The 18602-nt window shown below is 43.7% G+C and overlaps 1 protein-coding gene across 1 annotated transcript in view; it reads right to left on the minus strand.

Moving 5' to 3' along the window:
* The window catches only part of LOC135215632 (dihydroxyacetone phosphate acyltransferase-like), a gene marked incomplete at its 3' end in the record, with an annotated part of 96658 nt that overhangs the window by 74814 nt on the left and 3242 nt on the right, over window positions 1–18602 (minus strand). The window contains 1 exon segment of the mRNA XM_064250552.1: window positions 18385–18558. Within this exon segment, the coding sequence (XP_064106622.1) occupies window positions 18385–18558 (174 nt within the window).

Below are 18602 nucleotides of genomic sequence, written 5' to 3' on the forward strand. Positions count from 1 at the left end.
GCTACCTGAAAGACTGAGTGTATGCAGAGAGACCCAGGACCATCACTGAACTCAAGGAAACCATTGGGGAGGAGATCAAGAGCCATTCCTCGGTCTGTTTGTATGGATGTCTTGAACAATTTTGCGCTACGCCTTAAGAAATGCATGGAGCTGAATGGTGGTCATCTCGAGCATATGCTCTAGATTGAAGAAGAAAAGGCCAATGACTGATTTTTTTATATAATGTTCTAAACACAATAAACTAGTTATAGCTGTAGTCGCTCTTGATTCCTAAAAAAAAAAAAAATAATAATAATTATCGCCTAGCAAAAAGTTGGGGGCCGGGGGTGTTTTTTTTGGGTCACCTTGTATTATATTAGGATCCCCTGTTACTACTTACGCTACAATTATGATTTTTCCAGTTTCCATGGCTACTTCATTCATAAAAACTGCAATGAATAATACTAGAGCTGTCTCTTCAGCTCAAGTTTTTTACTAACACTGCCTACAGTTTTCAGGTAAAATACATGGTAACAAGATATAAATTTTTTTGGCAAGAAAAATATTTTTATAATAAAATAAATTTATATAAAATACTTAACACATAATTACATAGCTATAGTTTTTACTTTACACAGCAGCTCAAAATTCCAAAATTGCAGTAGCGCTCTTTTGTTTTGAGTGTAGACAGTTTGCCCCACCAACTACTGGGAAAGAATAGGTACAACTCAACTAGAAGCTGACAATTTGTTTATATGCTTTATATTCCATATGTGGGGAGGAGGGAGGGCTCCGATCATGTAATTATTTGGTAAGTATATACTAAATAAATTTATTTTTATTATGAAAATACAATCTTCATATAAGTAACTTACAAAATAATTACATAGCTAAATCCCACACTGATAGGAAGTTATATATATGGACATATACGCTTCAAAAAAAAAACATGCACAAAAGGAATTTAAATTTCAATAGTAAATTAGCTAGCATTATGAAATGCTTGGTTGTAACCTTACCTGTTGAGGGAGCTACAGTAGATAGATACTGCCTCTGGTTGAAGCTCCCCTACTTGTAATGGCATGGCACTAGAGCCAAGGGTCATCTCTACTTCAGTGGGTGCTTTGCAACATGGGATTTCAACCGTAGGTTGCAATAACCAGAAAATTATCCTATACACATAAAAAAATTTCCAACGCAACCATTTAAAAAATAATGATGGAGGGCACTCATAAACACTTAGTGCTCCAAGGCTTCCCAAATAATTCATCAATCCTTAGCCAAGGAGAGGGGATAGAAAAAAAAGAAGAAGAAGAGAAAAAAGTTTTATATCCTTCGTTAACAATAGCATTCCCAGCTGTGACAAATGGGCCTAGTGTGCTGCACTTTTCATAAACTATTTCAATATCGCAAAGATAATGAAAACTGACCTGCATTTCCAATATGTGGATTGCAAGATTGTGGAGAGAAAGGTTACACTTGAAAGCCAGAATGAAGTGGCAACTGCTCTAATTTCATGAGCCTTAACATTGCACAATGGAGTGTATCCTCTGGAACTTTCTCATGTACGTACTTCCAAAATCATGGTTCTTACAAAGAAGGTTAAAGCATTCTTGGAAAGTGATCGTGCAGGATCCTTCACCGAACACCACAGATTTTGTGAGGGACCTCTAATTCTTTTAGTTCTCTCCAGATAAACTTTCAGTGCTCTTATGTACAGGGCAAAGCACTTCCTCCTGATCTGCTGGACTCACAATATCCACTAAACTCTTGATAACAAAACAACTTGGCCAGGGCTTCAAAGGATCTTTGTTTTTTGCTGCAGAAACCTAAGATCAAGAAACATACTATGTTTCCTTGAGAAAACCCCACATTTTTATCAAAAGCCTGTAGCTCACTAACTCTCTTAGTTGTAGCTAAAACAATTAAAAATAACGTCTTCTTTGTCAAATTCCTTAGTGAGGAAGAGTCTAACAGTTCAAAAGGGGGACCCTGAAAGCCATATCAGCACTACGTCCAAGTTCCAAGCAGTTGATGTAGTCTTTCATTGTTTTGACTTATGCAATGACTTAAGCAAATCCCCAATATCTTGGTTCATTGACAGGTTCAATCCTTTATGTTTAAATACAGAACTTAACATAGAGCTGTATCCTTTAATAGCAGATCTCAGAAATAGCAAAAAAATCTGCAACTTGTGCTATAGAAGTCTCAGAAGATGAGACATTATAGTCCCAGCACCATCCCTGAAACAATGACCACTTTGCTTGGTAGGCTGCAGCAGAAGATAGTCACCTACAATTTGCGACTGCCCTTGTAGCTTCTCTTGAAAATCGCTTAACTCTACAAACTCCCTGACAGTCTAACAAGCTCCCTGACAGAGCAGAGTGAAAAGCCTTGGTGAAACCTGTGAAAATGGGGTTGCCTGGTAAGACTTCTTTTGAGGCAGAATTCTTGGGAAGTCTACCACGAAGTCAAGAAGATTGGGGAACAATTCCTTCTGTGGCCAAAAGGGAGCTACTAGTCATCATCGAGTTGTTGTGAGAAGGGAATTTTTTTAATAGTACTTCCCTTGCCATGATGAAAAGTGGGAAGACCAGACCAATCTTGCAACATTGCATCAGTCACCCATGCTCGTGGATCCAGTGCTGGGGAGCAGAACAGAGGGAGTTGATGGTTCCTTGATATTGCAAGTAAGTTTATCGACAGCTTCCCCACCTTTTTTACAGGTCGGTGCAGCACCTGTGGATCCAGTGTCCACTCCATCAGTAGAACTTGTTTGCCTTGAAACTTAATTCATCTGCAAGGATGTTCATCTTTTCTTGGATAAAGCATATCACAATGTTGGTCCAGTTGTTTTATACCCACATTAAGAGGTCCTTGGCTGTTTCATACAGTGAAAAAGCATCGGTGTCCCCTTGATTCCTGTGCAGTCATGCTGTCCGAGTGAACCACGACTATTTTGTTGTAGGTTTCTGCTGAGAAGTTCTGAAGAGCCAAATGAATTGCCTAGTTCCTTCACATTTATGTGTACCTCTCTTTTGGCTGGGGACCATTTTTTGGAAATCTCTAAGCCACTGGGGAATTAGGTTGGGGTTTGTTAGATATGTAAGCAGAATAGTGATTGTTTTTCTGTAGTTTTGGTGAAACTTATGTAAATGTAATTCACCATGAGTGAGTGATTTATTTGTTGCTAGCATCGAAGGATTTATTTTACAGATTTTGTTATTGTTGTCAGTATGTAAACGAGCCTGCCATATTGTATTCGGGCTTCATAACTTTGAAGACATACACGCTAACCAAGCTCGTCAACAATGAGTTACAATTAACCAAAATTTGACGAAAATGGGATCAATTATGATGGATATAACTGGGACTGATACAACAACACAGGATTCAATGTATAACATCATGAACATAGCCCAGGATAGGAGACGGTTGGCGTAGGCTAAGCCAACCCATGCATGCCATTGTTAGACATTGACCACAAGGCCATCCGTCATTTGGCGACTGAGGATATCGATGTATTATCATCAACTGAGGTCACAGAAGCTACGCAGCCTAATCTTCACACACTCATCATGCTGTGAGACATCTCCCAACCTGCAGCTTTTAATATAGCGGCAGACCCTGCTAACATCTCACAGCAAAATAAACGGAGGAAGGCATTTGATTGCTACATCACTGCAACAGGTCATCACTGCAACAGGTGTGACCTATGTGGTTCAATGTAAAGCTCTACTTCTCCATGTAGGGAGCATGGACATCCAGGAGACAGAAACACTTCCACCACCAATGGACACCATAGAAGATGCCTTGAGGGCACTAGACAATTATTTTTCACCAAAGGAGAATAAACGGTATGCTAGTCTAAGCTTAACACGTAAGCCAAGAGGTAAATGAAAGTACTGATGTGTTTGTCACAAAATTGAGAAAGTTAGCTATAACCTGTGAATTTCACTGACACAGAGGATGTTATTATGATCAAGTAATAGAAAAATGTGCATCTCCTAAATTGAGAAAGAAGTTGTTGGAAACAGGATTTAACATTAGATAAATTACTCATAGCTAGGTCCATGGAATCTGCTAATTCACAAGCTGTGTTATTGAGAATAGGCCAAACCAAAATGTCAATGTTGTAAAAGAGGTAGCAGCAGTAAGGTCATTATAAAGGTAAGAGTACATTTCCGAAAGACAGGCCTAGGGAGCAAACTGGCTCTAGCTCAAATATTGTTTAGCAAAGATTTTCCCACACTTATAATCAAAATGGATACAGTAACATTTCAAGGTATGCTAAGCAAAACAGGAATAACAAAAGTTTTCCAGTTCAAGGTGTTGGTAATCTGAGGACCCATAATGGTCCCAGCAGTATTCCCATAAATAAGCACAAATCCAATGAGTTATGTCAAAGGTGTGGAGAGGTATAGGCCATACTGAAAGGGAGTATTATAAGTGTTCTGACACTGGCAAGGTATGTATGAAATGTTTCTAAACATGGTAATTTCCACGAATGTGTAAGTCCGACATCAAACATAAATCTATAAAAGGTATGCCCGATGTTTTGCAGGCTCAGGGAGAGGCATTTGATGACTGTCTTCAGGATTAATTCTCTTCACAAAGGAAGTACTAATCGTATTTAAGTTAATTTGTCCTTGAATGGAAATGATGTTTCCATGCAAGTTGACACTGCAGCAGATATTTCAGTTATTGCAGAGGAACTTCTCCCATAAATAACTAACCTGACCTTGTTTCCCAGTAAGAATATTTTGAGAGATTACAACAATACAAATATAGTTTTAAAGGGATCAACTACAGTTAACTTACAGTATAAAGGGAAATTGTATGACAATCTTCCTTTAACAGTAGTCACTGGGAAAAGACAAGCCTTGCTAGGTTTAGACTCATTGAAAATTATAAAGATAGACTGGCCAGAGTTATTTAAGTCTAATCAAGTTAGAGAGACCACTAATAAATCTCACACATTAGAGCATTTATTAGACAAATACAAAGAAGAATTTGAAGAGGAATTAGGCAAAGTTAGGAATGTAACAGCATCATTAATTTTGAAGCCTGATGCTACACCAAAATTTCTTGCACCCAGACAGATTCCTTATGCTCTGAAACCTTTAGTTAAACCAGAAATAAGAAGGTTAGAAGCCATTAACACTTGGGAAAAAGTTACATATTCAGACTGAGCTACTCCTTTAGTAACTGTAGTCAAGGGAGATACTAAGAGTATTAGGATTTGTGGGGATTATAAAGTCACTGTAGCTTTCACTCAACTAGAGATGGATGAGAAATCCCAACAGATATGTACCTTAAACACATCCTAAAGATTGTATAAGCTTGAGCATCTTCCATATGGTATAGCAAGTAGTCCTGCTCTATGGCAGCAGACCATGGATAAGATTTTTAATGGAATGGATAATGTATTTGTTTTTGTTGATGATATTCTTGTAGCAGGCAAAGATGTAGATGATCTGTTAGATAAATTAGAAGCTGTACTGAAAAGAACCCATGAAAATGGGTTGAAGATTAGAAAAGACAAATGTAGTTTCCTAGTCAAGTTGGTGGAGTACTTAGGATTTAAAATTGATGGGCATTGGTATCCACAAAACTGATGACAAACTAAAAGCTGTGCAGAATGTTAAGGCTTCCCAGTAAGGTGGGTGAATTACAATCATGTTAGGTTTTTGTTACCTTTTACAGCAAATTTATTCCTAATCTAGCAACAGCATTATCGCCATTGTTTGAATTACTCAAGAAAAATGTTGAATAGATATGGTCAGAAGAATGCCAGTAGGCATTTGAGAATAATAAGACAGAGCTACTGTCTCCGAGATTCCTCACACATTTTCAGTCAAATTTACCTGTCAAATTAACTTGTGATGCCTCATCAGTTGGAATTGGTGTATTATTAGCCCATGTTATGCCTGATGGAGTTGAAAGACCCATAGCATTTGCATCATATGCCTTAAATAAGGCTGAGAAAAACTACAGTCAGATTGAAAAAGAGGGACTCGCTATCATCTTTGAGTATAAAAAGTTCCAATATCTACTTGTATGGTAGACAAAAAAATTCACTTGGTTACAGACCATAAACCTTTATTGGCTATATTAGGTTCCAAGAGTGGATTTCCCACATTAGTAGCTGGTAGGTTACAAAGGTTGGGCAGTGATATTAGCGGCATATTCATATGAACCTACAGTATACTTCTACTACCCAGATAGGTAACGCTGATGCCTTATCTCAACTTCCAGTTGAAGAAGCTCGAGAAACAAAAACCTGAATCTAATATTTTGATGATTAATAATTTGTCATTTCCTGAGGTATGCTTTCCCCTCGACCAGTTCTGCAAAACGATCTAGCGCCTCTTTCTACCGCTCTCAATTCGTGGAAATTGATTGAATCCATCCTGATCGGGATCCCTCCAAAGGCCCTTGGCCTGAGTTTCCTCTAGGGTTGCACCCCAACCTTGATCTGAGGCATCTATATACAGATGAACGTCCGGGATCAGGAGGACCAGACTTACACTGGTGGTCAGATGGTGTTCTTCTGAACACCATCACAGATCCTCTAGGCAGGAATCATCCCAGATTACCACTGCGCTCTCTTCCCAAAAGTCCCAGTGAGTACTGAAGACGTGCCTGCAGAGAGCGCATCCGGAGACGAAACCGCAGAATCAGAAGGGAGAGGGATGACATTCTCTCCAGCAAACTGCCATTTGTCACTGCTTGAGCTCTCTCCAACATGAAGCTTTCCAGATGACTAAAATCGCCTGAACTCGTTCTTGAGTTGGGAAAGTCGTCAAACGACAAGTCTGAATCGTCATGCCTGAGTAAGTCTTTACCTGGGGGGGGGGGAAGGAACTCTTCTCCATATTGATTCGAATACCTAAGTTCCGGCAAAGATGTAACAAAAAAAAACCCCTCGTCCTTATTGCTTCTTCTTTTGACGAAGCCCTGAATAAGCCCAATCTTCGAGATACCTCCTCATCCGGAAGCCCTGACTATGCATAAACAGGAGACACCCTCGTAAACACCCGAGGTGCTGTGGTCAACCCGAAGCAGAGGACTTGAACTGAAACGTCAGGATGGACCGAGAGAGAAAGAACCTCCGAAATGCCTGATGATTGGAACATGGAGATAGGTGTCCTTGAGGTCCACCAAAATCATCCAGTCATCTCTTCGGACTGATCTCAGTGCCAACTGGGAGGTTTCCATATGAATTTGGTAGGAACCACCAAACAGTTGAGGCCCGAAAGGTCTAGTATAATGAGTCTCCTGACTTGGCTGTACGAAAATTCCGCTGTGTAGAATCCCCGAGAGGGGGGAGCGGGCTCTATTGCTCTCTTCTCCATCAAGGACCGCATCTCCAACCCAATGCTATTCCCCTGATAGAAGACGGGGAACAACTGGGAAGTGAATCAGAGAATCGGACAGCGGAGAACCAAATGAAAGGGGATCCTGTACCAGTTTCTCAAAACCTCTACTACCACTCTCCACGCTCCAATCTCCTCAGATGTCCGCATGTGGGACAGACAACCTCCTACCGGCACGCTGACGAAGGGAACATCTATTTTAAAAAACCTTCTTAGATGAAAAAGGTTTGGAGGAACCTGTTGATGAGATCTTAGTAGAAAATTGCACCATTTATGTGACCTGACAGAGACCAGGAACTGGGGCGCTTACCCGAGAGAAGTATTCGGGAAACTTTAGGTGACCTAATTCCCTGAGCCGCCACCCGAATCATTGCTTGCAGTGATTCTACTGTTGAAGTAGATGATACAAAGCTGACCATTGTCAAAATATCTTCCTCTTTGAAAAGACTGTCGCAGAGCGCAAGAAGTGCCCTCGACAGAACCCGCTTGTGGATATCCGGCAGAGATGTTGGCTTCGTTGTGCCAAACCCATGGAAACTGAAGTAATCAGGTTATAAAGAGGACCAGATCTGAAGGACGTAGCCGTCTTTCTTCAGGAGCTCCATAAGCCCCGACAACATCCACATGGTACGTGACAATGCTTCCGATTGGTTCCGAAAGGTGTCCTCTAACATGGTTACTTCGTGCAACGAGATGCCCACCTGCCTAGAAGCCGAAGGAACCCTGGACAGAAAAGCCTCCATCGATTCGTTCAGATGTACTCTTATGCTGAAGAGTTACCCGCTACACCATACAAACTCTTCTTGCCGGGAGGTAAGGAGATATCCTGTCTACCCAACCCTACCACTAAAGCTAACTTACCTGCCTCCCTCAATGCCTGCTCCTCCGGCCAAACCAAGGAAACTTACAGGAAGAATGGGGAACCATAGGCTCAATTGAGTATAACTCCTCTAACACAGCCTAGTTGGACCAGTTCCTTCGTAACCTTCAAGTGAAGAAAGATCGAATGGATGAACTCCACTATCCGCTTATACGTACTCGCTTTTTCCCACTTGAAGAAAACCCACCTCCGTAACCGGACCTTCGTTCTTTAAAGTAGCCTCCCTATCTAAATGTTCCGACTGTAATGGAGCAAGAAAAGAGACAGGATGCATGCCAAGACTCCCTAACCCTGAAGAAGGGGAACCCACAACCCCTGTACCCTTAGGTACGTTACCTAACAATCCTGGCAGTAAACCCGAGCCAACTGCCAACAGTTGCGCAAGACCTCCTTCCCCCACTAGCATGTACATAACTCCTAAACATGTTGCACTGTCAACAAAAGGGTGTGCTACGCCCAAACCGCACAAACCTGAGATCCACCCACTTGAGCTGAGCGTACCTGGTTGCGCCACCCCACCACTGCTGAAAGATGATGATGTAACCAAAGTACCAGCTGCAATGGACCGCACTAAACCTGGATCATACAAATGCAATGTCGAAACACCTGAGCCCAAAGCCACCGGATGAACTGACCCAACACCTAAGAGCAGCGAAGCCGCAACACCTAAACCTGAATGGACCATTGTCCTGTTCAGACGGAAAACCGCAGTAGCGGAAACATCAAAAGAGGAAGAGGGAGCACTTACCACTGACAAACCCGACACCAACCCCGAACCAACACCATATCTTTGAGGGAGAGAAACTGCAGTGTTGAGAAGGACATTGTGGGAGAAGAGAAGCAGGAAGCAGTCACACTCGGCGCTACCACTGGCACCCCAACCACGGACGTTGGACAGGTAGAAGACATACCCACCGATCCCGCTCTAGCAGGTAGGCTCAATTAAACTACTTGGTTTACTGAGGCTGGCGCAGCCAAGGCCTGTCTATTACCCCTGTGCCGGAGGGAAGAGAAAAAACTGTGGCCAGCAGACCCGAGAAAATCACAGGTGAAATGTTCGCTTCCTTCAAAGCTACCAACTAAGCTTGACCTACACCTGACATTACATGACCCAAAACTGGCAACTGGTTTTGACAAACCCTTGTTGGAAGCTTCTGCTTCAAATCGAGGGACTCCGGAAGACCAGGAAGATGCTTGTCCCGAAGAGGAGAAAACTGGAGACGAACCTTAGGAGGTGCCTGAGGACAGTCCAAGGAGGAACCAAGGAATGACCCGAAATGGAAAGATGAGGAACAGCCTGAGAAAAGGATTTTGGTGGTACAGGATGAAGGGAAGCACTTGAGACGGAATGGAACATGGAAGAAAAGGAAGAAGTAGAGGAAATAAATTGAATCCCCCCTCCCTGATAATCCTGTGACACATCTCATTAGTAAACTCAGGGAAATTCCTAAGAGCATGGTCTCTGATATCAGGTAAACCAAGGTGGAAACATTGCCTGACCAATGCCCTATAACCTTGCGATAATCCTAAGAAGTCAGAATTATACTTGGCCAGGTTAAATGACAACTCTTCCAAAGAACCATCACCAGCCGATACCTCCGAAGTAACCCTTGAAGGAACAGGAACCTTTGAAGACGAAGGGGAGTCATCCTTACAATCAACAGAAGACGCTGCCTCTACTACGGCATCCCCTAATGGCTTAGAAGCCTTGTGACGGGCAAGTTAGAGGAAGGAAACAAAATCTCCGCAGGATCGAAAAGAGACCCAGTCCTGCCCAAAAATGAACTCACACAAGCACCCAAAGGCAACCACCCATGCAACTTCTCTTCCTGCACACCTAACTTAGGATCCCTACACGTCTGTGTCTCACCTATTGCTATTCACCCTTGGAGCTTACGCCTTTAAGGAAAGGGGAATATCTGCTTGCTAACACTGCCTGCTCTGCACCATTAGGGCTGGTTCTGGAGGCAGGCAGGGGAGCTGAAAGAGGACAATTAGTATCTGCAATGCTATTGCTATTATCCTTGTCTTCATTTATCTTAGCCATGAGATTTGCAAAAAGGCTTGTCATACTCGAAGGCAGCCTATCTTCTAACTTCTTAAATAAAACAAAATGATATTGTTATGTTACAATAAAGTTTCATACATACTTACCTGGCAGATATATACATAGCTAAGACTCCGTCGTCCCCGACAGAAATTCAAATTTCGCGCCACTCGCTACAGGTAGGTCAGGTGATCTACCGGCCTGCCCTGGGCGGCAGGACTAGGAACCATCCCCGTTTTCTATCATATTTTCTCTCTTCCACCTGTCTCCTGCGGGGAGGCTGGGTGGGCCTTTAATTGTATATATCTGCCAGGTAAGTATGTATGAAACTTTATTGTAACATAACAATATCATTTTCATACAATCAACTTACCTGTCAGATATATACATAGCTGATTGGCACCCTTCGGTGGAGGGTAAGAGACAGCTACTATATGAATAGACAGGTAAACAACATATGTTGTAGGTATAAATAAAAACCTTGGTTCCTACCTGATAGGTGGTAGACATGGTGGGTGTTTGCCCAGTAGTCTGCATCACCTCAAGAAACTTTAGCGAGATATATGATCTATGGCCAAGAGTTCTTGTGGGTCTGCCGATGGGGTCTTCCCCGCTTACTCGGTAGAGCCTGAAAGGACTTTGTCAATGGGTGCTGATCCTCTTATATGACAATACACCTTATGAAGGAGCACACAACCAATCCCGACCACCTGATCCTAACCACCATGTTAGAACTAAGATTGTTCCGAGTTATCCCCGAACTCTTCACAACAACCGTAACTCAAAACCACTACGCACACATACATAATTTTCTAAAAAAAAATTATACTCATCTAATTAGACATGACAAGATACTCTTATGAACAACATAGACGGTCCGCCCGTGCTAAACCAAGTCCCCTCCATTGTTCGAAGAGACTCCAGACCATATCTAAAAAGAAGAAAAGTATATACTTTAAGGATTGGTGTCGGCTCCCGTACCCAGAATCGTATCCGCCGATACGAAAGGACCCAGAGAAAAACACTTCTCATATGTCACACGAACGTAGGGGTCTTTCAAGTAATGAGATGCAAATACGAGTTGCATCTCCAAAATGTCGTATCTATGATGTTTTTAAGCGACATATTCTTATGAAACGAGAGAGACGTCGCTACTGCTCTTACTTCATGAGCTTTAACTTTCAACAGTCGCAACTCTCCTCAGGACAGACCTTATGCGCGTCTGTAATGACATTCCTCACAAAGAATGCCAGAGCATTCTTGGACATCAGTCTTGTGGGGTCTTTTACCGCGCACCAGAGACCTTGTCTAGAGCCTCCCATCTGATGCTTTCTCTGAATGTAGAACTTTAGAGCTCTTACGGGCATAGAGATCTTTCTGCTTCTCTTTCCTACGAGACTCGATATGCCTTTGACTTCGAATGACTTAGGCCAGGATTTCGAGGATTCCTTTCATTCTTAGCTAAAAACAGGGTCTTGAACGAGCAAATAGCTGAGTCTCCCTTGAAAACCTACTTATCCTCCAGAGCATGTAATTCACTAATTCTCTTTGCCGTAGCTAAAGATAATAGGAATAGGCATTTTCTGGTGATGTCTCGAAACGAAGCCAGATGGAGGGGTTCGAACCTTTCAGATGAAAGAAAACTTGAGAACCACGTCTAGGTTCCAGTTCGGAGGGACCGGTTCCTTCGACTTTGAAGTCTCAAAGGACCTTATGAGATCGTGGAGATCTTTATTATCTGCCAGATCTAATCCTCATTTCCTGAATACTGCCGAGGCAGACTACTCTGTATCCCTTTATTGTGGATACAGCTAGACGAGATTGCTCTCTCAGGAATAGAAGGAAATCAGCAATTTCCGCTATAGAGGTAGTGGAGGAGGACAACTTCTTAGTTCTACACCACCTTCTAAAACCTCCCACTTCGACTGATATACTTTCGTAGTGGAGGTTCTGCGTGCTCTCGCGATCACGCTTGCAACTTTGCGAGAAAACCCTCTCGCTCTGACGAGTCTTTCGATAGTCGAAAGGCAGTCAGAGCGAAAGCGGGAGGTTTTGATGATACCTCTTGAAGTGTGGCTGTCTGAGAAGATCCATCCTTCTTGGTAGGGATCTGGGAAAGTCTACGATCCACTCTACCACCTCCGTGAACCAATCTTGGGCCGGCCAAAAGGGGCTATCATGTCATCCTCGTCTCCTTTGACGCCACAAACTTTTTCAGTACTAGTCCCAGGATTTTGAATGGAGGAAAAGCATAGACGTCCTACGCGAGAACAATCTAGCAGAAGGCGTCTACCATAAGAGCTCTTGGGGTCTTACCACGACCGAGCAAAAGGCTGCCAGCCTTTTGGAGATGAATGTGGCGAAGAGATCCACATGAGGTGTCCCCCCATCAGCGACCAGAAGATCTGACACACTCCTCGTGTAGGGTCCCAAATCTGTATGAAGGACCTGGTTCCTCCTGCTGAGTCTGTCCGCCCTCACATTCTTTACTCCCTGAACGAACCTTGTCAGAAGGAAGATGTTCCTGTGAGACGTCCAAAGCAAAAGGTCTCTCGTCAGCTCGTAAAGGAACGGAGAGGAGTGAGTCCCTCCTTGTTTTCGAATGTAGGCAAGTGCGGTGGTGGTGGGTTGTCCACGTTTATTTGCACTACTTTGTTCGACACCAGAGGTTCCAGACTCTTTCAAAGCCAGATGCACAGCGAAGAGCTCTTTGCAGTTTATGTGCCAAGACAACCTGCGCTGGTTCCCAGGTGCCTGACACCTCCTTCGAGCCTAATGTTGCTCCCCATCCTTTCTCCGACGCGTCGGAGTACAACACTAGGTCTGGGTTCTGGGATTTTAGAGAGATCCCTTTGTTCTCTTTCAGAGGGGGCAACCACCATTCCAGGTGCGGTCTTATCTCCACTGGAATGGGAAAGGCGTCCGAAAGTTGTCCAGTTTTCCAACTCCAAGACTTCTTGAGGAAGAATTGAAAGCGGACGTAAATGAAGTCTTCCTAGCGGGAAGAAAACTGTTCGAGCGAGGAAAGGGTCCCTAGAAGGCTCAACCATTCCCCCTCGCCGACGTTTGTTCCTTCCTTAAGAAGAGAGAGACTATCTGCAAACCTTTTGCGATTCTCTCTTGCGAAGGAAATACTCGAAAACCCGAGAATCCATCTGAATCCCCAGATAGACTAAGTTCTGTCTGGGGGTCAGCTGCGACTTCTCGAGGTTCACGAGCAATCCAACGCTTTGATCAGATCTAAAGTAACGTCCGGTCCTCCAAGCACTGTCTCTGATCTGGCCCTGATGAGCCAGTCGTCCAGATACAGAGAGATATTTACTCCTTTGAGGTGAAGAAACCTCGCCACCATTTTTTCATCAGGCTTGTGAAGACCTGAGGAGCTGTGGACAGGCCGAAACACAAGGCTCTGAACTGAAAGATCCTTCCCCCCGTCATGAAACGGAGGTACTTCTTCGATGAAGGGTGGATCGGGGACGTGAAAATAGGCGTCCTGGAGATCTAGAGACACCATCCAATCTCCTTGTCGCAATGACGCAAGGGACTGAGGCAGAAGTCTCCATCGAGAACTTCTCCTTCTGAACAAATTTGTTCAGAGAGCTGACGTCTAGTACTGGTCTCCAGCCTCCCGAGGCCTTCGCAACCAGAAAAAGGCGATTGTAAAACCCCGGGGAGTTTTGATCCAGTACTAGTTCTATCGCTCTCTTGTCCCACATTTGTTCCACCATCGATCGAAGAGTATCCCTCAGCACAGGATCCTGTACTTGGCTGTAGTTCCTGTGGCTTGTTGACTGTTAGGGGAGGAGTGTTCAGGAAAGGGATATCGATATCCCTTCCTTATTACAGACAAGGATGACGCGTCTGCGTTTATAAGTGTCCAGGCCTCCACAAATCCCAGGAGCCTGGCACTACTGGTGCTTGGAGGAGAGAAGCATCACTTTCCCTTTTTTAAAGGGACGAAAGGCAGACCTACCTCTCTTCTCAGGAGCCTTCCTTCTTGCGGGAGGTCTGGAGTTAGGGCCACTCGAAAGGGCTGAACCGATGTACTCGTCCTTTCTTGTCAGGTTGTAAGAGCAAGCAGGCTTCTTCTTCCTTGCTGACTGCGTCAGAAGGTCCTGAGTCGCCTTCTCAGTTAATGAAACGAGAAATGTCCTTCACCAACTGAGAAGGGAACAAAAAGTCAGACAAAGGCGAATACAGTAGCGCTGCCCTCTGAGCGTGGGAGACTGCCTTGGTTAAAAAGGCACTATATACCGTCCTCTTTTTTAGAAGACCTGCTCCAAACAAAGAGGAGATCTCAAACGAGCCATCTTGAACAGCTTTGTCTATACAAGACAAAATGCACAAAAGGACTTCTGGTTCGAGTCCTTCAGAATCATGGGCTTTCTTGGACATCACCCCAAGGGACCAATCTAAGAAGTTGAAAACTTCCAATACATGAAAGAGTCCCTTGAGGAGATGGTCCAGTTCAGAAATGCCCCAAGTAATACTTGGCCGAGTTCAGTACCCTTGCCTACGTGAAGCGGTCCACTAAGGTCGAGAAGTCTGCTTCTGACGTAGACGGAAGAGCAATACCCATATTCTCTCCCGTCTGATACCAAATGCCTCCTTTTACAGCTAGTCTCGCTGGAGGCATGCAGAAGACCGTTCTGACTAAGTCCTTCTTAGACTTCATCCAAGAGTCTAAGGACTGAAGAGCCCTCTTCATCGAAATGGCGGGCTTCATTCTGAGAAAAGACGAAGATTTCTTTGTTCGTCTTAGACTACGAAAAAAAAAAGAGAGCGCGGTTAGAAGGAGGAGCGGCAGGAGTCAAGTCGTCTCCATACTCCTCAAGAAGCAAGGCAGTCAAAACTTTATAGTTCGACAGTCCTTCTCTTCCTTGATACTCTTCCTCCGAGTCTACTTCTAACTCGGGATCTAACTGAGTCTCCGCTGCTAACTCCGTAAGTAATTCTTCTGAAGGAGACAAGCTCCTAATAGGAGAGGGGCTAAGGGAATGATATTCCTTCCTCTTCCCCGCTTTAATAGCCCTGGAAGGCGCCAAAAGCTCAGGTTTCTCTCCATAAATGGATGACGCTTCCCGCTTGGATGACGCTCCCGTCCGCCAAGTGTCCTGGCTGACGCCTCCCGCTTACGTGGTTGCTGACGTCGGATGACGCCTCGCGCCTGGAAGACGCTCCGCTCTCAAAAGGCGTCCTAACTGGCGCCAAAATATTGGTTGGAGCCTCGCGTCTACAATCAGCTATCAAAGACGCTTCATGCCCTAAAAGACATCTCACGTCTCTCTGGCGTTACGTGTCTTCCGTAAGCTCGCGATCTCGCTCTCGAACCCGAAGCTTCTGCGATCTCTTTAGCAGCTTCACGTTTGCATGACGCCTCTCGCTTAGCAGGGGAGAGAGGACGCGACTTCTTGATTGGAAGCGCAACGTCCTTCCTACGATGGCGCTAACAACTTACCTTCCCACCAAAGAGGCCAGTTGTTCTTGTACTGCCATGATAATCTTCCTAGAAGCTTCTCCCACGTCAACTGCATGACGCCTTTCGTCATCAATCGGGGGAGAAGTAGGAAAGGGTTCTTCTGCGTCCTCATCGTTTGACGCTGACGCCACCTTCGCCTTCTTAATAGACGAGGGAGCGTCATCTGAGAAAGCTCTGGGCTCGAATCAAATTCGGGTTCCTTCAAATGCCGTTTCAGAGGCCTCGATAAATCCGACTCCTTCCACCCTCGTTTAGGAGGGAGGAGAGGGAGAGGATGAGAAACACTCACGAAGGACGCTTTTTCTAAAGCGCCCTTGAGCAGCCTGCCACGAAACAGAGCTTGCTGAAGGGACGTCTGACCGTTGGGGATTCCCCACGACCTCCTTAAGGCTTTCGACTTTTCTTCTCCTCCTTGGGCATGGGAGCTTGGAAGAGGTCTAGGGCCTGGGAGCGTCGCAGGGACGATCAAACGCCCCCTCCACAACACTGGGAGAACTCACTTCACTGTAATGCTCACTTTCACTAGCCTTACCTTGTAAGTCCGCCATTTTGGACTTCATGTCTCGAATCGTAGCTTTCAGATCGGCGATTTCCGAGGCCGATTCCGAAAGTAAACCTTGTGAATTAGACACATAGGGAGAATCTAAATCATTAGATTAGAAGACGTATCAATAAAAGGCTCAATAGGCCTTGAACTCACACCTTTCAGACGTCTAACCTATCCCTCTCTAACTTCTTCAAATAAGAAGTTAAAGTCTTCCATTCTTCTGCATTTAATCCCTCGCATTCATGACAAGTATTAGTAGCAGAACACTGAAACCCCCTACATTTACGACATACAGTGTGAGGATCAACCGAAGCTTTCGGTATCCTCACCCTGCAGCCTACATTCACACACATCTCACACTCACATTTGAATCAGACATGCTGAGAAAAATCCAAAAAGCAAGTTCAAAAAACAGTCCACAGTAAGCGAATGCCAAAAACACGATCCAGATACGTCACCAAAAAGCCGATAAACGATGATCAAAGGATGAAATAAGAATCTAAGTCAGGAGGTAATAGCAACAATGTTGATACCACCGGCGACAGAGAAATATGATAGAAAACGGGGATGGTTCCTAGTCCTGCCGCCCAGGGCAGGGCGGTAGATCACCTGACCTACCTGTAGCGAGTGGCGCGAAATTTGAATTTCTGTTGGGGACGACGGAGTCTTAGCTATGTATATATCTGACAGGTAAGTTGATTGTATGAAACTCAAGATTCTCCTCCTCTACTTTCTTAGATTCTTTAGTTTGCCTACGCTTATTCTTAAAAGGCTAATGCCTTCCTATGCTTTAGATAAATGTCCATCTGGTCAAAAGACCAATCCCTACATACATCGCATCTGTTTAATATTACAATGCACCTTCCTACAGCTAATGCATAAAGAATGTCTATCGTGTCTGAGTGTATCATCCGTTTCTTGCAGGTCCTGGCAGGACCAATGGGCTCCAACATAACCACTGCAGGACTGTTCTGAAGTTACGGCAGATGAGGCAGACTCGAAGGGATGGGCGAAGGTGCTTCTTTCTGGGGTGTGTCCATTTTCAAAATCAGAGTCAATCCATGTCTCAACTGTAGGCAAATTCCAAAAGTGCAATCCAAAGTCGTCAACAGAAAATACAGGTCAATCAAAGCTGTGAGGGTCAGGCTACAAGACCAAGACAGTTCGCTTGCAGCAGGATACATCCTGTCTGACAAGTGAATGAAGAGCAATTGAGTGGGGAGAGCTCTGCCAGCCAGTTCTGGCAGCAGTGTTGCCAACAGTAGCACAGGTAACTCAGTAACAGTGTTTACCTTCAGCGTGGTAATGCCGAGTTAAAATTTACCCAAAATTATGGGTAAGTCTGTGAGGTATAGTTGGGGCTGGTCAGTGACCAGGGCTAATTCAGGTGTTCAGGGAGTGTATTGCAATATGATTTTTCCTCTATGATGAGTCATTATGAAACAGCTCAATCATGGCTGTATCCCAAAGATTCATTTCCATATTTGGCTCTTTTCTAATTGACATAATATTCAGCTTTATGGGACATAGACACTAATGCCTAATTTAAACTAATGGATTTCCCTTTCAACTTTCCAATCAATTCATAACTGTTGAAACAGGCATCAGTAAACTGGCTTTGTGAACTTATTTAACCCTTAAAATGTAAATGCCTCGTTCTCTTATCTTCAGTATGGTTGTGATTGGTTAATATATTCTTCAAAATTCAAATTATTTTAGGCTGAACCTACAACTGCATATATGAAGAGCATCTTTTCCTCCATACAGCAAGGCATTAAAATAATAGTTTACTTAAAAAAAAGACAAACTGTATCTTCACAAAAATCTGATACACAATTCAACAGAGCAGTACTGTATGTTTCCTTCATAACCTCATACTAAAATAATTTTGTTTTAACCTGTGAACTGTGAAAGATCTACAAAGAAAACTCTTACAGCTTTCCCACACAATTAATAAAACTTTTAAATTGCACACAGAAAAATCACCATTCAATCATATTTTCACTTGAGAAATAGAACCAAGAAGATTTACAATAAAAACGAAAGCACATAAAATGGTTCATGAAAACTTACCTTTTCTATTCCATCCTCATTGATGAAGATTCTACCATATATCTTCTTCATAATCTTTGGCAATACAAAAGCAAACTTTCGTATGACAGCTAATTCTTGTGTGTGTCCCATCTGTTCCAAGATTGACAAAACCTCTGCTTCGAGGGACTCTCTGTCTTGACCTGACTCCACCATCTGTCAAATTCAAAGAAGTTTGTCAAAGCTAAAGAATATAATTT

Source organism: Macrobrachium nipponense, chromosome 5, assembly GCF_015104395.2.
Source record: "Macrobrachium nipponense isolate FS-2020 chromosome 5, ASM1510439v2, whole genome shotgun sequence".
Classification (NCBI taxonomy): Eukaryota; Metazoa; Arthropoda; class Malacostraca; order Decapoda; family Palaemonidae; genus Macrobrachium; species Macrobrachium nipponense.